General features: G+C 39.9%; 1 protein-coding gene across 1 annotated transcript in view; it reads right to left on the bottom strand.

Annotated features, from left to right (window-relative positions):
* LOC121878991 (mitochondrial carrier homolog 2-like) overlaps window positions 1-21733 on the bottom strand; it is a 57985-nt gene that overhangs the window by 30512 nt on the left and 5740 nt on the right. The window contains exons 3-4 of the mRNA XM_042385442.1: window positions 15777-15898; window positions 14212-14390 (exon numbers count right to left, since the gene is read on the bottom strand). Of these exons, the coding sequence (XP_042241376.1) occupies window positions 14212-14390; window positions 15777-15898 (301 nt within the window). The remainder of the gene's footprint in view (window positions 1-14211; window positions 14391-15776; window positions 15899-21733) is intronic.

Raw genomic sequence — 21733 nt, 5'->3', positions numbered from 1 at the left:
ATGACGGATCAGACTGTGATTGGCCATGCATCCCTACCCCCCTCTGCTGCTAGCTGTAATTGGCTTAAAGTATTATGACGTGACCACCCCGGGGAGGGAGGGAGGGAGGGAGGAGAGACGATGCTTGACCTAGCTGCGGCAGTTTCATCCCTCAAGGCCACACCGTGTAAACGCGCATCCATTGTTCCGTAAAATGGCTTCCGCCGGACCACCACCGCCCCCAGAGAGAGACCTTTCCTTACCTGGACCCAGCAGCACTAAGCCAAAGAAGACACGACGTTCCTTAAGCTACGAGGTGAAGTACAAATTGTTCAAGATTTGGAGAAAGGAACACGGCAAGTTGATCTCGCGCGCCAGCATGGCGTCAACGAATCTACGATTCGCACGATCAAGAAGGATGCAGCCAAGATCAAAGAGCACATGAAAATCACAAAGTCTGCAGGTGCTTCATCTATCAGGTATTGCCAGAACAGGGTGCTGGCAAAAGTGGAAAATTTGCTGGTGAGTTATTTGGTTCGTCAGGCGCGACGCAACATGGCGGTGGACACGCGCTCAGTGCAGGAGTACGCACGTGAGCTATACGCAGCAGTGTCACGTAAGCTGGGAATTGCAGAGCCCAAACCCTTCAATGCTTCCTCTGGTTGGCTGCATAGGTTTAAGAAGAGGAACAAGATCACCAACATCAACATTGGTGGTGAGGAAGCGAGTGCTGACCGTGTGGCGGCTAGAGATTTTCCTCCGTTCTTACGTGAGATTATGGAGGAAGGACAGTACACCGACGACCAGGTGTTTAACATGGACGAATCTGGTCTTTTCTGGAAAAAGCTACCTTCCAAGACCTTCGTTGTCCAGTCTGCCAGCAAGGTAAGGGGTCGGAAGTTGCAGAAGGAACGCATCACCGTCCTGTTTACCACCAATGCCTCCGGTACCTGTAAACCAAAGTTATCGGTGATTCACACAGCCCGCAAGCCGCACGCCTACAAGAATATGGACATGAACAAGCTTAATGTCCACTGGCTAACCGCACGTAAGGCGTGGATGTCCTCTTCTCTGTCCCTCTTCTGGTTTGACAACTGTTTTGTTCCCGACGTGAAGAAATTCTGCGAGCAACAGAATGTTTCATTCAATATTTTGTTGCTCCTTGACAACGCACCTGGACACTCGCCCCTACTTATGGATCGTCACCCCAACGTAAAAGTGGTCTTCCTTCCTCCCAACACTACGTCATTAATCCAGCCCATGGACCAGGAGTTGATCTGCAATGTTAAAGCTGCGTACTCTGCAAAGAAGTTCAAGCTGCTGAACGACTCTACCAACACCAAGGATGAGTTGCGTAAGCTGGGTGACACCGACAGCGAGAGCAAAAGCGACGAGGACAAGGAACAAGAGGCGGTGACTCAAGAACTTCTCGTCAAACAATTTTGGAAGAAGTTTAACGTTAAACAAGCTGTAGACTTCTTGGTGGAGGCATGGGATCTGCTGACTATTGCTACGATTCGTCACGCATGGAGACATGTGTTGCATGGCATACCAGGTGAGAGGAGGAGTGAACCTGTGACTGGTCAGGTTCAGACTGTTGCAGTAGCAGTGGACCTTGCCAGAGAAGCTGCGCTCAATATTACAGCTGAAGGCTTCTCCGAGACCACCAACGAAGACATCCTGGAGGTGATCAGAGATCCTGAAGTGACTGCCGACGAGATGTTGGAAGAAGAACACGCCAGTGAAGAGGAGGAAGAAGGTGCGTCATTCTCCGAAGAACCTAGTTTAAGTCATAGTGATATTAAGTGTGCCATAGAGTTTGCAGAGAAAATTAAGTCCGTCCTTTCCCGCGACAATGACGATGAACGCTATGAAGTCTTCCATACCCGGCTGGTGCAGGCTATGGAGCCGTACATCACGGTGTATCATGACAACATCAACGCCAGCCGTCAGCAAAGCATAACCGAGTTCTTCGCCCGCAACCCACCACAGCCAGCCCAAGCCAGTGATAGTGAAAGTGAAGTTGACTTTGAGGGATTTGTCAGGGAAGCCCTGACAACTGTAAGTGACAGTGATGGTGATTCACCTGAGGGCCAGTAATCTGCCCTCTGCCTCGGAACCAGCCTCCATCCCCATATGCCGACCCATCTCTTCTACAACCGTAAGTGTTACATCTAACTTTTAGTTTCTCTAACTTAACCTTCATTTTTCCTATGTTAACCTTTATCTTTCCTAACCTAACCTCTTCTATATTACTTGTTTTTTCATACCATCATAAAGTTAAGATAGAATTTTTACTACAACATAGTTATGTGTCGTCAAAAAGTGGAGTTTGGGGGTCGGGCTGGTTTCTATTGGAATTAATCCCATATGTTCTGTTGTTCACTTAACGCGGATTTCACTTAACGCGGGACCCTCTGGGTTCAATTGACCGCGTTAAGTGGGGTACAACTGTGTGTGTGTGTGTATATATATATATATATATATATATATATATATATATATATATATATATATATATATATATATATATATATATATATATATATATATATCAAGTAAATGGAAAAATTTTACTCGACACAGACATTAGTTCCAGTTACCGGTAAATAGCAGACGCCTCAGTGACGTCACTAGTGTTTACACTACACCAACGGGTAACATTTGAGGACATTACTTGAAGTGAATTGGCCTTATTTTAAAAATCCAAGGATGGTTGGTAAAGGACTACTGAGTCAGTGGGTAAGTGTCACATTTGGGGTACTGGTCTTATACAGCGAATAGAGCTCAAAAGCTACTTTTTAAATGGAAATTTGGGGGGCCGTCTTATGCACCCCGATGCCTTATAGGCCGAGATATACGGTAATTGGTTCCAGCTCACCGAAAATTACATACAAAGTAAAAATAAATGCAGTAAAGTACACTTACTTTGAGGTGTGTATGTAAAAGGCTCCTGATTGATGATGATGATGATGGGAATTAGAAGTGGGGATGGAGGAGAAGGGAGAAGAGAAGGAAGTGGAAGAGAAATCACCCCATGCTTCATGCCGTCATTTCACCCATAAAATTTTAAGTTCACTAGGTGTAATTCAAGATTATTTTCTTTAAATCAACACTGCACTATATAATGTCAATATGTAAAATAAATTTCAGAATGACCAATAATTGTACAGTCAACCCTCACTTTACGCGGTTAATGTAACCCACAGGGTACCACGGAAAGTGAGAAACGCGTAAAGTGAATAACATAACATATAGGATTAAATGAAATAGAGACCAGCTGACCCCCAAACTCCACTTTTTCCAACACAATACCTATGTTCTAGTAAAAATAACATCTTAATTTTATGATGGTACATGCACAAAATTAATACTTAAGAGAAATAGAGAAATACAGTCGCCAAGTTAATGTCCATTCAAATAATGGACTCAACTCCCTCCCTCTCTTCTCACACTACACTCGCTGGCTCTTCCCTCTGAGAAATTTTTGGGGGAAAACCAGGTATAGTAATAAATAATACCTAAAACTAAAGTTAGGATAATATAATTGACATTGCTGGATTCCTTGTAAGACCAGGAATATTTTGAATACAAATGTCATATATTTTGCACAAAAGATAACATATTTACTCAAGAGTAAACATTATATCTAAAATTTGTATGTCTAATGCAAAATCTATGATGTTTATATTCAAAATGATCATCAAATTGTAAGAATTCCAGCAATGTAAATTATATTCTGGCCGGATAATTTGTATGAATTTTATGAGCTAAATAAAAAAATTATACTTCACCCGTGTAAAGGGGTACACCCACCGCGGAATGTGAGCATCCTGGGTTCTGGCAGGGCACTGTAAACGTGGAAATGCGGAATGTGGGGCGGAATGTGGGACCGTGTAAAGTGAGGGTTAACTGTACTGTAAAAATAGTTTATGTTCAAGAGAGCCACAAGCAAGATGTTACCTCCACTGACCAGAGATACAAACTGATGCCTTTGTGGGCGAGTCAAGTGGCTGTTGGGCGTACCAAAAACTAGTTCCCTGTACTGCAATTATGTTAAATAAGTGTTAAAATGACTAAAATATTTAATATAAAACTTGGAAAATTATTGAATAGTACAGGCTGACAATCCCTTATCCGAAATCCTTGGGACCAGAGGCATTTTGGATTTCGGAATTTTTCGGTTTTCAGAATGGTTAGTTTTTTTTTTTTTTTTTATTAGCCCATCCGGGCACAAGTCACTAACCCACATTGGGGCCTGGGAGGCAAAAATATAATAATAATTATAATAACAATAATAATACAGGAAATAATAATAATTCATAGGTCTAAGTCATGTTACTCACTTTTTATCTTTTTTTCATTCTTGTATTTCTTTATATTATTATTATTATTGTTATTATTATTATTTTATTAATACAGTATTATTGTTATCATTATTATTTTATTTTGGTGTATTATTTAATTAAAATTTTTATTTACTATGAATAATTACAGTACAGTATTATTATTATATTTATTATTATTATTATTATTATTATTATTATTATTATAATTAGTATTACCATTACATTTTCGCCCCCCAGGCCCCGATGTGGGTCAGTGATCTATGCCTGGGTGGGCTAATCCCTGCAAGCCAAAAAAAAAAAAAAAAAAAAAAAAAAAAAAAAAAAAAAAAAAAAAAAAAAAATGCTTCACAAAAAACTTTCGGTTTTCGGAATTTCGGATAAAGGGTTGTCAACCTGTACAACCTTCTTGATATATACTCAAATGGGAACGAATTTAAGCCCTAGAACCGATTACTGTATTGGCGGACTAATATTCCAGCTGGTGAGCAAGCGAAAACATGTTGACATGATTTTGTAAAAATTTCGTTAACCGAATTGAAGATTCTTATGGAAGGTAATTAGTTAACCGAAATTTCGTTAACCGAGGCGTTCGTTAACCGAGGGATCACTGTACATGTGCAGTGATGTTTGCCAAAATAAATACAGCTCTTGTGTCTGTCCTTATAGTGCACAGAACCGAAACAAAGATTTTACAACATAATTTCCTTGCCTGGACACAGATACGGAAAACAGAGTTAACAAATGCATACAACACATTGGACCGGACATAATACTAATCAAATCACATGGTCGGAAAAAAGTGATAAAATCAAGATCTTTAACTACCATGTACACTAATTGAACATACATGACGAACCACATGACGGAATAGCAATAGCTATAAAACGCAACATACAATACAAAATCATTGACAACTTCCAAAGTAACTTTCTTGCAGCCGAAATAAATACAACCAGAGGCCCAATAACTATTGGAACTTCATATCTAATATTCAGAAGGCCAATATTCCCTACAGTGGATATCATAAAAGTAATGAGGCAAAACAATCCAGCATACTTCGTAGGAGACCCCAATGCTAAACACACAACCTTAGGACACAATAACAGAAATCCAGGAGGAAAAATCCTCCATGATCTAATAGAACATGGGACAATAACACACCTCGAGCTCGACTTCGAAACTTACGCATCAACTGGTAACTCGGGAAAACCAGACATTGTTTTAACCAATAGGCATCACCATCTAAACGTACATCTAAAAGCTGGACCCACAACAACCAGTGATCATCTACCTATACTAGCAACTTTATCCACATCCCCGATACAAATTACATCAATCCCAAGATTTTCACTCAATAGAGCAAATTGGGCAAAATTTAAATCGGATCTTAGCAACAACGAAGCAACACTACTACACAACAAAGATACAACAAAGATTGACAAAGCACTGGACACATGGTACAATGAGGTAATAACAGCAATGAAAAACAACATACCATACATTACCATATGCACAATTAACACAAGAGAAAATTATCCAAACCAGATTCACCAATCTACAGTGACCCCTCGGTTAACGAATGCCTCGGTTAACGAACTGCCTTCCATAAGAATCTTCTATTCGGTTAACGAACAAAAATTCGGTTAACGAATTTCTTACGAACCGACCTCAACATGTTTTCGCTTGCACTGGCCGGGCAACCAGCTTTAGTATCAGTCTGCCAATACATTAATCGGTTCTAGGGCTTAAATTCCTTACTATTTTAGTAAATATTAAGAAGTTTATACTATTCAATAATTTTAAAAGTTTAATATTCAATTTTTTAGTCATTTTAACAATTATTGAACATAATTGAAGGTAAAGTGACTAGTTTAATGTGCAGCATCCAGCCTCTTAACACAGCAAACAGGCGTTAGTCTCTCTCTGTTTTCACTGGAGGTAACATCTTGCTTGAGACTCTCAACTAAATGCTTTTTTTCTGTGTTTCCAAGCAAATTATTGGTCATTTTGAAATATATTTTACATATTGACAATATATAATGCAGTGCAGTGTTGATTTAAAGAAAATAATCTTGAAATACACCAAGAGAACTAAAATTTTATGGGTGAAATGGTGCCATGGGGTGACTTCTCTTCTTCCTTCTCCTCCACCCCCATTCTAATTCCCATCATCATCATCATCATCATCATCATCATCATCCAGGAGCCTTCTACATACACACCTCAAAGTAAGTGAACTTTTCTACCATTTTTGTTGATTTTAGGAAATTTTCGGTGAGCTGGAACCAATTACCCAAAAACCCATTGAAACAATGGTTTCGGTTAACGAACAACCTGCTGGAACGGATTGAGTTCGTTAACCGAGGGACCACTGTATATGAATACACAAAAACACACGGGTGGAACAATGACAACAGAATATTATACAGGAATTTAAAAGAAGAACTGAAAGTCATAAGCAAGAACAAACACAATGAAAACTGGAACAAACTGACCAGACTACAGAAACCCAAAAGCATTCTAGAAAAAAATAAAAAACCTAGTGGGAACTTACTCGGAAGAAAGTACAGTAAGTCCTCGCTTAACGTCGGGGTTACGTTCCTAAAAACGCGATGTTATACGAAATGACGTTAAGCAGATCAATTTTCCCCATAAGAATTATATAAAATACGGGAGTTACGTTCCCAATCATCCCTTTGTCCCATGATACACATTGCATATACAGAAAATCTTTACCATTTCTATAGAAAATAGTGCATACATACACAACTACTAAGTTTGTATTGGCACTCACCGATGGGCGGAGGTGGTAGAGTGAGTGTGTGGTGGGTCATGAAGCAGAGGAGGCAGATGAAGGGAGGAGAGGAGTATGGCGGGAGCGGAGGAGGAGGGTGGGAGCGGAGGAGGAGGGTGGGAGCGGAGGAGGACGGGAGCGGAGGAGGGTGGTGAGTCACAGACTCTGTGCCAAGCCGAGAAACCATAGCACGGCCAGACGAGAGAGGGCGATGCACCGTAAAATGTAGTCCATGACGACACAAAACGACGTACAGTGAGTTCTGCTATAACGCGTGTTTTGATAACGCGAATTTGCTCTAAAGCGATTTATGAATTCGGAACAATATTTGTATAACGCGAACGCTTGTGTGCTATAACGCGATTTTTGCTTACTATTTCTCCAATTTTGTGGTATTAACTGTCAATATGGTAAAGAAGAATATCTCCAAAAAGCGTTCTGATGATAGAATTCCCGGTGATTATCGTAAAAGAAAGGATATAACACTTGAAGAGAAGCTTGATGTTATCAACCTCAAAATCACCCTTCTCCCCCATCAAGTTACATTCATATTTTTTCAAGGTAAAGTGTTACATTTACTGTATGATTTCATTATTAGATATGAATGTAACATTTATTTAGACTGTGCTATCCTTTGTGTTAGGCTAACTACTAAATTTTTTCGATTTCGAGAAATCTGCACCTAACCCTATTTTCTCCATAAGCCCTGTTATTTCTATTACGCGATTTTCTATAACACGATATTTTACAAGAACACAATTATCGCGTTATAGCAGAACTACCTGTAGTAACAGATCACCGGGATGTTAAAAAAATTTTTGGTCTCTATAGTTTTGCGACTTAGTACCGAAAAAACGTTAAGTGGGACGACGTCAAGCGCGGACTTACTGTAGCTACATAAATGACAAAAACGGAAGAAAGGCAACAAAACCACACAATAAAGAACCAATATTTAGAGAATACTGGAAAGACATATTCAGAATCAATGACGAAAACAATAGAAGCTTCTGCCAAGAAACAAAAAAGGCAACTCGAACATATATGAGCCAGCACACAGAGAAATGGAAACCCACAAAAAAATCAACCTTAATTCATTAAATAATAATAACCCACTAACAGCTCCATTAACCAAAAATTATATTGAAAAAACAATAGCAAGATTTAAGAACAAAGCACCTGGCATAAACCAAATTAATAAAATCGTACTACAAAACATACCTGAGTCAATGATGGAACAGCTTAAAATACAGGTTGTACCTCTCTAGTCCGGCAACCCCGGGACCTGACCGGTGCCGGACCATGGCAATTTCCGGACTATGGAAATTCACCCTTGAAACACCTTACATAAAGCATAAAAATATAAGATAGGAAATAAATAAATAAGAAAAAGTGATATTGTTAAAATACTACTTCATTTACCTTTAATGCTACCATAATTCTACTTCCAAAGTGAAGTGATGGTTCTGTAACTCAAATTACATTTGAGTTACATCAGGGATGTTGGCTATTGGGAAAACTAAAATCGTTCCGGACCACAGAATGTCGGACTAGAGAGGTACAACCTGTATATATAATGCCTCACTTGCAACTGGCTTCTTCCCTACCAAAATCAGGCAAGAACACTACCCAAGCAGAGAACTACAGACCTATCTCACTACTCGAAACACCCGGGAAAATATTGGAAAAAATCGTCAACCAGACTCAGAAATTAACTAGACCAAGAAAACAAATAAAACCCGAGACAGCACGGCTTTCAGAAAAATCAAAGAACCAACACAGCAATAACACTAATATATGAATAAATCACAAATGCTGCAAGCAACAGAGACCAATGCAATATAATTCTAAGAGATGTATCAAAAGCATTTGATAACGTCTGGCATGAAGGACTGAAGCTGAAAATAATCAAACTGGACATGCCTCCCTATATCACAACACGACTATGCAATTTTTTAAACAACAGAAAGGCCAAATTAATCATCGACAACCACTTAGGACAAACTTTCAACCTTCAAAGTGGAGTTCCCCAAGGCAGTAATATATCGCCGACATTATACACCATATACACAGCAAACATACCACAACCAAAACAATCAGAATATATACCATACGCAGATGATGTCACACAGATAGTCAGGTACCCAGGAAAATCCGAACAAATGATGGCCATCAGAACAAGCAGAGATCGACATAATAAATAACTATGAAAGAAAATGATAGATAAAAACCAATATATCCCAAAATGCAAAATAATTCACATCTCTCCACATCTGAGAAAATGGCAAGAAAATCACTTCAAACCATTCTGCTCGGGACCTGGAGACAACGGTTCCCGGCGTTATGAAAGATTACATCACGTTTAGCCGCATCCTCACATGGTAGGTGTGGGGGTGGGATGACCAACCACTTGGGTAACACTGGATTTTCCTGCTTGTGGTCTATTTATAATTACTGTGCAAATATAAATATTTCTCTAAATTCACAAAATAATAAAAAAGTTAAAGAATACAGTAATAAATCAATGTAATTCAGAGCTGAGGTGATGGAAACAGGTGGTGAGGTGACATGTCAGAGCACAAACATAAACAGCACCATTAAACCATTGTCTTATAACATTTTACTTTATAATTTCTATTTTAAAATTAATTGATACATGATGGCTCGATTTGGCTACTTTTGCACCTATATAACTGATCAGTGAATAAACCACAATTGCTGAGCAACCACAAAAATTAACACAACCTGTACAGTAGACACTTGCTACTCGCGGTTTGCGATTCACGTTAAGCAGATGGCGGCTATGGTGGCAAGCTTGTGAGCCTTCTCCACAGCGCAACGACTCACCCCACGTGCCCGCAGCATCTCCTCTCCCTTTGTTCACGCTCAACCATTGCCTGTGATGCAACATCTCGTGTTGTACTGTACTCTCAAAACTTCAGTGTTTCTGGGTGAAAATCGCCCCCAAAAGACCGTCTAGTGTCAGTGATAAGTGGAATGAAACGTAAAAGGCAGAGGTCAGTGATGACCATGACAGAGAAAGTTGAATTAATAGATAAGTTAAAGGAGAGGATGAGTGCTGCCGTGGCTGGTGGGTTGTTTGGTGTACTTATACAGTCATGCACTAAGGTAGTATAAGTTGCTATTCGCAGTTTTGCCTATTCGCGCCATTCCTTGGAACCTAACCCCAGCGAATAACAAGGGTTTACTGTACTCAAATGTATTAAGTTAATTATTAAACAAATTTGTCTAGTGCAAACTATTGGATGTTTATACTCAAATTAATTGCTATCTTGCAAGAATTCCAGCAATGCAAGTTATATTCTGTTAAGTCAAGTCAGTGACATTTTCTATGCGAAAAACTTAAAACTCCCTGCCTTTTATAATCCTTGAGTCCCTGATAACCATGCACGTGTTAGTCTCCCCGCTTGGCTGTCAACATCTCACCTTACCCTACCTCCCAGCCGAAGGCAATAAGCATTTATAGGGTGAAGGTGGTTTTAGGCTTAAAGTTTTCTATTATAAAATGGCACAGACTTGACTTAGCAGAATATAGCTTGCATTACTGGAATCCTTGCGAGATAGTGAATAATTTGTGAATAAACATCTCATAGTTTGCACAAACGATAAAAATTTTAGTTCTTCAGCATAGTACATTTGAGTACAAAACAGCACAGTAATATGCTACTCAAAATTATGGTTTATTTTTTCACAGGGAAAAAAGTCTGTAGAACTAGTTCCAGTGATCAGGATATTATGGTATCAAATGTTACAGATTATTTCAAATAAATTCTTTGCTTAGTTCTGTACATAGACACTTGGGCATAGAAACTGTAATAATTTGAGCTTATTAATACCAGTACTCTTCATATACAGTACAGTAAAATCTCTATTTTTACCTTACTATTTGGCTTGTCATTTAAGGATATCATACTGGAACCGTCTTATAGAGAGTCTATTCAGGATCATTATGGAATCAAATTCATCTCTCTAACACAAAGTTTATAACATATGCTGTGAGGTAAGGAGGGAGAGGGTGAATGGTCCATTGGGGTGTAAATGTGACTCCCCTACAAAGGGTCACCTCATCGATTGTTTGTCAGCAAATACTGCCTCATTCATGGTACAATACAGTGTATTGTTTATTTGTTTTCATTAATTAGTAGATATGTTACTGTAATAATCTGTGCTTATTAATACCTACACCCTTCATATACATTACAGTACAGGAGGTCCACAACTTAAGAACGCCCACCAATATGAACTGGGTTAAACTTGAAATTTACGGTATTTTATTTACATGATGATATATTTTTTAATTTCTTTTACTGTATTTAGTAATTCTATTTCTTCTTTTGTCTTAAATTAAGTTATTTTAGATGTATATAAGGACTTAGGCTATGATATAGTGGGATTTTAAACATTGTTTTATAAGTACAGTACGGTATACAAATTGCATGTGTTCCGATGTACAAATCCGACTTACGAATGTCCTCAGGAATGGAACCCGTTCATAGCCCACATTAGCCCAGGGACCCCGTGTACAGTACTATGAATATACCTCAAAGTAAAAAATAATGTCATAAGACCTACTAATCCCCCACCCAACAATGGGTAACCTGACATTGCATCAGGTCAGGTTAGTAGCATGACCCAATGATCTCCCAATAAAACCTCCATCACAAGTGCTAAGACATGATTACAGTTTTGTATTACAGTCAGCTGAATGAGGAGTCTGCCTACTCTAGGGTAAAGATGACAGGACCTGCTGGTGAGTACAATATATACAGTATAGTAGCACAGTAGTAATGTATACATTATTATGTTTATAGTATGAACAATATTCTACTTGTACAGTGGTGTTTGCAGAAATAACTACAGCTCCTACGAGCTGCATCATTTACTCTTGGAAAATACCACACTCTTTGCTGTAACACAGCTGTATTCATGCCCGTATCATATAGAGCAGGGGTTCTCAACCAGGGGGGAATTCAGGTTTTCAGGGGGGGAAAACTGATTCAGGAGCAAGAGATATGTTCGATGAGAAATCAATCACAGAATTTTGGCCCTTGATGTGCGATTCCTACCCAATAGTGGCAGAAAGAGCTATCCGTGCATTGCTTCCGTTTGTGTCAACATATCTTTGTGAGTCAGACTTTTAAACTCTGTTGCAAATTAAAACGAAGCAACGTAGTAGATTAGAGGTAGAAAATGACCTGCGTTGTGCCCTTTCAAGCACTCCTCCTCGTATTCCAGAATTGGCGAAGAAAAAACAATCACAGGTTTCTCATTGACTGTAATCTTCATCTGAATAAAATTAATTATAAATTTACAATATCCTGGTATTCTATTGAACTTTTTGTTTATTGCATTATGCTTCAGATTGGTCTGTTAAGTAATTCATTATAAATATAAAAAACTATTTTACTTTTATTCAAGTTTTATAAATCCATCAACATTTTCAATTGGCATTTAATTTGTAAAACTCCACTATAAAAATAATCCATGTAAAATTGTAAATGTATATGTACTAATATGGAAAAAATAAAGGATTTTCAGTATTATATGCATATTATTTGGAATGCACTTTTTGAGGCAGACAATCTTGGAAAGGAGGGGGGAATGACATTCTAACATATGGTGAAAGGGGTGCATGGGGCAAACAAGGTTGAGAACCACTGATATAGAGCTTTTGTTTTTTTAAATATAATTATTTAACCAAACCTTTAGATAAAGCAATCGGGGTTATTTTTATAAAAAAAAATGGTGTGTAACGAAATTAGAACTGATTTTATTGACTCCGGTATCAACATTTCTCACATTTTGTTTTTAAAAGAATGGAATTCCCATCATTATACCATATCAAAATATTTTGTTTAACAAAATCTTATTGGAAACGTCTCGTAGAGAATTTATTAAGGATCATTATATCAAATTCATATCCCTATCACAATTAGCCACGCTTGAGTGAGGATGGGGGGGGGGCTAACCGCACAACCCTCCCCTCACCCCTAAAAAGGTTTGACTCCCCCAATCTCAGTCCACATTACCCACACTGTGTTACACACACCAATGCCACCCACACTGTGGTACACACCAACACCACCCACACATACACCCCTACATCACCCACACACATCACCCATCATCCCCCCACACACTCCAACACCACTCACACATCCCCGACAAGGGAATTAAGACAGCAAGCATGAAGACTGAGTGTCTTATTGTATGACAAATTTGCCTGTGTGTGACTGCTTGGTAGCGAGTTAAATATCAGCTGTTGAGGGGCGCTTGGAATCACTTATTGCACTCCACCTCTGTAATTACCCACACCTTTCTGCTTTTTCACTCCATATTTGAAAATGTTATGTAACGTAATGTTGAAGGGATACAGCTTTGCTCATTTAAACTTATAATACTTATCACAATCTCCCTAAAAATACTTTAGCTTTAGTCTTTATTTAAGACATCTTCAGATCATGAAACCCACTAATCCACCAACCAGGAAAGGGTAAACTGACATTCCATCAGGTCAGTAATATGAGACCACTAATCCCCCACCCTACCTCCACCTGACATTGTGTCAGGTCAGGTCAGTTAGATGAGACCCACTAATCCCACACAGATCCATGGGGGACGGGGGAATACCAGTCTTTGCTGTAACACAGCTTCATTTATGCCCATATCATATTATTTAAAATTTTTGAATATACAGTACAGTATTTATTTAACCAAACTTTTAGATAAACTATTCTGGATTATTATAGTAAAGAAATGGAGTTTCTAAAGTGTCAAATTATATATAATCCAAGCAACAGATAGAATGAGCTGCACTGTTATGGCTTGTCACATTCCCATACCTTTAACCAATATGACCTATTATCTCAACTCATTCTGAGAGATGGTTGTGACATCTGGACTACCTCTAACCACACTTGACCTCAGGGTTTACTGGAGACATCCTGTAAGATTTGTGCACATACTGTATGTTCACAGGTGAAAATGAATAGATACTAAGTTTATAAAAGTCCTACATCTTCATTTAGTCAACTTCATTTTAATCTTAAAAGAATTTGTTTATAAACTTACATATAATTTCCGTCCTCACCAACAAATTCTGCCATGCAGCGGACAGCTATGACATGGAAAGGTTGAGAAGCCAAGATGGCGGCTGCTCTTCCAGCTGACTCCCGAGTAGTATTCTGAAGGAATCGCTGAGTTCGCTCCTTAACTGTCAACTCTTCAATGTTGACTTCACCATCAAGTTCCTTGTACAGTAATGTAAAAAACCCAGAAAAATTATTAAAGTTTTGTGCTGCCAAAAAAAAAAAAAAAAAAACGAGTACCAGACCACTTGAGTAATGGCACATAAAAATTACGAAACAAATCTTGGAAAATTATTATTATTATTTTTATTTTAAATATCTTGTGTATTTTGTGAGTCGTTGTTATTGTTGTGAAGCAATGCAGCATGAACTGTGTGGTCACGCCTGCTAGCATATTGTTGTAAGTGTGAGCCACTTCATCTTCGCTAAAAGTGAGTCCCATACACACCCACATCATTTTCACTACATAACACATGTTGCCAGGCAGCTGTGACCTTGAGATGGCTATGCATGTTGTCACTAATTCATGTAATGAAACTGGAAAAGTTGTGAGAAAATAATTTTAGTACTCTAATGTGACTTAGGAATAAAGGAAATATAATGTAGAACTATGAAAAAGAAAAATGAAGAGCATGAGTGTAAACAGTATTCTGTGTGGGAGGTGAAAGTATGTATAGGTGCGTCAAGCTTTTCCCAATGTGAAGTCACAGCATACACTAAGTAGTAGGCACGCATCTCTCAAGTCAGCTGGCTGGCTGAACTCCCTCACTCTAGACGTCACACATAGGATGGTTCAAGGACCGAGGGAGCTATTTTTCATACATAAAATATGTGCTATTGTAAGATAAGCTATGAATTATTTTTGTTGTTTAGTGTAGCAATTCTCTCTCATTTTTGGCCTATATAAAATACAGACTAACAAAGGATTGGAAGCTATTCCCTTTTACTCACTGTCAAATCTACCTATAACAATGAAGTTCCCGAGAACGAAGTGGATCTCAAGAACTTATCCACTTCATTGCCAGAAGTATATCAACATCATCCACTTTATTTCATGCCATATACAGTACATACATACATACATCAGGACTCAGGAACCTTAAAAAATCTTCTGCGCGGCTCAGAAAGATTTTAGAAGCTAGAGCCTTACCTACATCGATTAACTTTAAAAAAAAGAGCTGAATTTACTGAAAGTATAATACTATACATCATAAGTATGATCATTTTACTTGAACTAATTTATTATGAGCTTAAATAAGCCAATCTGTGTTAGTGTAATATGCTGGGTGTTGTTTTGAACAGTTGTGCCTCCCTGTTGGTGTGGACGTCCGAATAACGTATTCCATCTGAGTAACGACATTGCTGTGGCTTAATTAGTCCGGTACTCGTTTTTTTTTTTTACTGCGTACTACATTTATAACACACACACACATTTTAGCCTTTAACAGAAGTAGATGACACTCACCCCAAGGAAAACAAAAAGTAAAGAGAAGATGTATATTACAACAAATTAGTACACAGGCTTTACAATCAATAGCAGCACTTTACCTTAAACTTGATGCTTTCTGTGACTCTCTGAAATGCCACACCACTAACAATGTTGGCTGCTAGTTTTGGAGTTAGGCCACGGTAGCAACCACTGAATCCATCACGTTTTTTTATGTACGAAACTGCAATGGGAAACAAGTACAGGAATAATTGCCATAATTAGAAGTTAATGTACATATTAGAAAAGAAACAGGTCATTAAATGGAGAAGGTATAATATACAATGATATGAATTAAAACCTTCTATCAACACCACTGGGACAGGACAGTACTGCGCAATATAAGCAATGAGGTGTCTTGAAAGGATATACAGTGGGGTATGCTATAACGAACGGATCCTACTACGAATATTCCTATAACGAACGGTTTTACCTATAAAATTGAGAATGCTATAACGAACGCAACTCCTACAACGAACGCGGATGAATACGGGACTATTTCGCCTGGCGCATGAATATTGTTGTACAGCGACCCACAGTCAGGTGCCATGTGGTTGAAATTCACACGTTATTTGTATAACTATTTTGTTATACATGTATACAATTGTAACAATGAGTCGTCCAAAGCGAGTGAGAAAGCTAATAACCCTTGAAACTAAGAAAGAAATTATAAAGAAACGTAAGATTGGAAGGAGCATTGCGAAACTTAGTGATGAATATGGGATGGCTAAATCGACTATATGTACGATTTTGAAGAATAAAGAGGAGTTAAAAACTGTGCAAGTGGCTAAGGGAATCTTTAGACTTAGCAAAGCAAGGTGTAATGTGATTGAAGAGATAGAAAATTTACTCTTAGTGTGGATAAAGGAGAAAGAAATGGCAGGTGGTAACATTAGTGAAGCTCTAATTTGTGAGAAGGCCAGACAATTGTTTGAGGACCTTAAAGCCAAGACTCCCAGTGGAAGTGATAGTGATGTGCCAGTGTTTAGGGGTACCTGCACGCTGAATAATACTAAGGTAAGATAGAGTACTGTATTTTTTACATTTTCCACAGAATTTTTTCAGTGTTAAGCGGTTGTATTTGGGGGCCTGGAACGGATTAATCCTATAACGAACGAGGTTCTGGAACCAATTACGTTCGTTATAGCATACCCCACTGTAGTTGTAAAGATAAAATTTCACCATGAGAATTTTAATCATACAAAAAATCATCAGGGATTTCAAATTACTCCCACCTACAAGAATGAAAGGAGATAGGATATAAAGTGCGTACTGATTGTCATAAAACATATAAAGGCATTAAGGGGCCAATAGCCCTTGAAAAGTGCACCATGCTGAAAGACCAATCAAAATTTGATAATTACTGTATACAGTACTCTGAAAGCACAGTTATTACCAGTAAAAGGTGACTATTGGCAACAGTAAACACCCACTAATTAAGGCTTCAATATCCTATAAAATCTGGATAATCCATAGCCTATCTGACCTATTTATACTTTCAGGATAAATCAGGATTGATTATTTTGAAATCACTTTACTGTATCTGGTCAAGCCAATAACAAGGTAATTTATCATAATACTGTATGACTTACTTTTACTTTTATCCTCTTTGCCACTGATCAGCTCATTAGCCGCTTGGGTGGTCAGTCACGTCTCTGTTATGCACTATTGGCAAGTACAGGGCATGTGCTGGTTCCTGAATGTATCTGAACCTGCTCCAGTGCTGGTCAAGTCTGGTCCTGTAACAGCTCACACTCGATACCGGCACAACACTCTCTGGCAGATTGTTCCAAGAGTTTACAACCCTCACTCCGAAAAAGTTTGCCTTCACAGTTTTCTGGACTTGCGGCTTCTTCAATCTTGAGCTGTGACCCCTTGTGGGGCGAGTGTCCGCCAGCTCCAAGTAAGGACACTCGACTGAGTAGTGCCCCTTGAGATGCTTATACACCTCAATTAGGTCACCCCTTGCCCGTCTGTAGTATAAGCTAGGCAAGTTTAGGTGCTTCAATCTCTCAGGGTAATTGAGGTGCCGAAGTGCAGGCACCAGTCTGGTGGGCCTCCTTTGAACATTTTCAACCAACTGACAGTCCCTAGCATATCTCGGGGACCAGACGGGGTGACAGTACTCCAGATGGGGAAGCACTTCTCTCTTGAAGATCATTACGAGGGACGGACCGTCTAGTTATCTGAATGACCTCCTTATAAGACCTAATAAATTTAGTTGCTTGATTCACCTTCTTTTCAATGGCCCAAGAACTTCAGTTCATTGTCAACATACATAACCAGGTCCATTTTGCATTCAATATCTATTAATGCAGTTTCTTCGTCCCATTGGGACATATGATATGCCTCCTAATATGTCAGCAAGTGCTGATTTATTAACTCATCCCATTTCTTCATATACTGTTAGAGAGACTAAGCTATTCGTATATTATTACAGTATTACCCCGCCTAACGCGGTTTCACTTAGCGCGTTTTCGCATATACGCGGTGCCTTGCCAGAGCTGAACTTTCACTTAACACGGATTTTTTCCACATATACGCGGTGAGTGTCCGGCTCGAGATGCTATTTTTAGATTTTGCCCACGCGCCACCCGCCCGCCTGCCTGCCTGTGCTCCTCGCCTCTCCCTCCTCCTCCCTCCGCTTGGGCAAGCCGCGCGGTAAGGTTGCGCAGTGTGTCTTTGTTGCGTTATCACTGACGTCATATGACGTATCGGACTGTGATTGGCCATGCATCCCTACCCCCCTCTGCTGCTAGCTGTAATTGGCTTAAAGTATTATGACGTGACCACCCCGGGGGGAGGGAGGGAGGGAGGAGAGACGACGCTTGACCTAGCCGCGGCAGTTTCATCCCTCAAGGCCACCCCGTGTTAACGCGCATCCATTGTTCCGTAAAATGGCTTCCGCCGGACCACCATCGCCCCCAGAGAGAGACCTTTCCTTACCTGGACCCAGCGGCACTAAGCCAAAGAAGACACGACGTTCATTAAGCTACGAGGTGAAGTACCAAATTGTTCAAGATTTGGAGAAAGGAAGACGGCAAGTTGATCTCGCGCGCCAGCATGGCGTCAACGAATCTACGATTCGTACGATCAAGAAGGATGCAGCCAAGATCAAAGAGCACATGAAAATCACAAAGTCTGCAGGTGCTTCATCTATCAGGTATTGCCAGAACAGGGTGCTGGCAAAAGTGGAAAATTTGCTGGTGAGTTATTTGGTGCGTCAGGCGCGACGCAACATGGCGGTGGACACGCGCTCAGTGCAGGAGTACGCACGTGAGCTATACGCAGCAGTGACACGTAAACTGGGAATTGCAGAGCCCAAACCCTTCAATGCTTCCTCTGGTTGGCTGCATAGGTTTAAGAAGAGGAACAAGATCACCAACATCAACATTGGTGGTGAGGAAGCGAGTGCTGACCGTGTGGCGGCTAGAGATTTTCCTCCGTTTTTACGTGAGATTATGGAGGAAGGACAGTACAGTGACGACCAGGTGTTTAACATGGACGAATCTGGTCTTTTCTGGAAAAAGTTACCTTCCAAGACCTTCGTTGTCCAGTCTGCCAGCAAGGTAAGGGGTCGGAAGTTGCAGAAGGAACGCATCACCGTCCTGTTTACCACCAATGCCTCCGGTACCTGTAAACCAAAGTTATCGGTGATTCACAAAGCCCGCAAGCCGCACGCCTACAAGAATATGGACATGAACAAGCTTAATGTCCACTGGCTAACCCACGTAAGGCGTGGATGTCCTCTTCTCTGTCCCTCTTCTGGTTTGACAACTGTTTTGTTCTTGACGTGCAGAAATTCTGCGAGCAACAGAATGTTCCATTCAATATTTTGTTGCTCCTTGACAACGCACCTGGACACTCGCCCCTACTTATGGATCGTCACCCCAACGTAAAAGTGGTCTTCCTTCCTCCCAACACTACGTCATTAATCCAGCCCATGGACCAGGAGTTGATCTGCAATGTGAAAGCTGCGTACTCTGCAAAGAAGTTCAAGCTCCTGAACGACTCTACCAACACCAAGGATGAGTTGCGTAAGCTGGGTGACACCGACAGCGAGAGCAAAAGCGACGAGGACAAGGAACAAGAGGCGGTGACTCAAGAACTTCTCGTCAAACAATTTTGGAAGAAGTTTAACGTTAAACAAGCTGTAGACTTCTTGGTGGAGGCATGGGATCTGCTGACTATTGCTACGATTCGTCACGCATGGAGACATGTGTTGCATGGCATACCAGGTGAGAGGAGGAGTGAACCTGTGACTGGTCAGGTTCAGACTGTTGCAGTAGCAGTGGACCTTGCCAGAGAAGCTGCGCTCAATATTACAGCTGAAGGCTTCTCCGAGACCACCAACGAAGACATCCTGGAGGTGATCAAAGATCCTGAAGTGACTGCCGACGAGATGTTGGAAGAAGAACACGCCAGTGAAGAGGAGGAAGAAGGTGCGTCATTCTCCGAAGAACCTAGTTTAAGTCATAGTGATATTAAGTGTGCCATAGAGTTTACAGAAAAAATTAAGTCCGTCCTTTCCCGCGACAATGACGATGAACGCTATGAAGTCTTCCATACCCGACTGGTGCAGGCTATGGAGCCGTACATCAAGGTGTATCACGACAACATCAACACCAGCCGTCAGCAAAGCATAACCGAGTTCTTCGCCCGCAACCCACCACAGCCAGCCCAAGCCAGTGATAGTGAAAGTGAAGTTGACTTTGAGGGATTTGTCAGGGAAGCCCTGACAACTGTAAGTGACAGTGATGTTGATTCACCTAGTAATGGTGATTCACCTGAGGGCCAGTAATCTGCCCTCTGCCTCGGAACCAGCCTCCATCCCCGTATGCCGACCCATCTCTTCTACTACCGTAAGTGTTCCACAAAATTTTTCGTTTTTTAACCTATTCTTTATTTTTCCTATGTTAACCTTTATCTTTCCTAACCTAACCTCTTCTATATTACTTGTTTTTTCATACCATCATAAAGTTAAGATAGAATTTTTACTACAACATAGTTATGTGTCGTCAAAAAGTGGAGTTTGGGGGTCGGGCTGGGTTCTATTGGAATTAATCCCATATGTTCTGTTGTTCACTTAACGCGGATTTCACTTAACGCGGGACCCTCTGGGTTCAATTGACCGCGTTAAGTGGGGTACAACTGTATTCACTTTTTCTCTATTTTAAAGGTAGTGCACAGTATATACAAGAATGTATCCTGTAGCCCCAGAAGGGCCTTATTTCCTAATGCACAGTATTTAAGCCCAGGGAATCTATAGTTATTGATTATTTTGACTCCAGTACTAATTGTGGAGCTCAAACTGGAGCCACTACCAGTACTCCTATAAAGTACAAGGTGGGAGTCCAACTGACCATCACAAACACCTTCATTAAACTCCAATTAAATGGCTATGATCAGTAATTCTTGAGACTTGTATGCAAAGAATAAAAATGTTACTTTAATAGTCAATATTATGAACCAAAGTTCAGTTGCTGCATGAAAACTATATTTACAAAGTTAAATAAAAATTTTTAAAAGAAACTCAAGAAACAGCCAGGAACTATTGTACTGTACAGTGATGGAATGAAGAACCTTGCTGGGGTTTTGACGACTACATCACAGAAGTGTTAGCCACTTGACACATGTATGTGTGGCGTCCATAAACAGTTGGCAGGCCAATGGAACCTTGGAAAAGGGTCACTTGTGGTACCATTCACTGTGTCGGGTAGTCAAGTTTCTTTATACAGTACTACAGCCAAAGCTGGAAGAAACTGTACTTCATTATTTCACTGTACATGTACAGTATCTAAAAGTAAGTTAAAGTATACTGTGCGGTACTATAACAACAAAACTTATTCTTCCAAGTCTCCATTGCATGAATCGAAGTACAGTAGTCAGTGACAGAACAGCTGCCGACAGGAACTGAAGGCCGAGGTTCGGTACCAAATTGTTGAATTGGGAATTCACAAAACTGAGTCCAACTTGCCATGCTGTTAGTCTTTGAAATAACCATTAAATCCAGATTTTA

This window comes from Homarus americanus, unplaced genomic scaffold (genome assembly GCF_018991925.1).
Source record: "Homarus americanus isolate GMGI-L3 unplaced genomic scaffold, GMGI_Hamer_2.0 scaffold4060, whole genome shotgun sequence".
NCBI lineage: Eukaryota > Metazoa > Arthropoda > Malacostraca > Decapoda > Nephropidae > Homarus > Homarus americanus.
The sequence above is the reverse complement of the archived record's forward strand: the minus strand, read 5'-3'. Positions and strand labels throughout refer to the sequence as shown.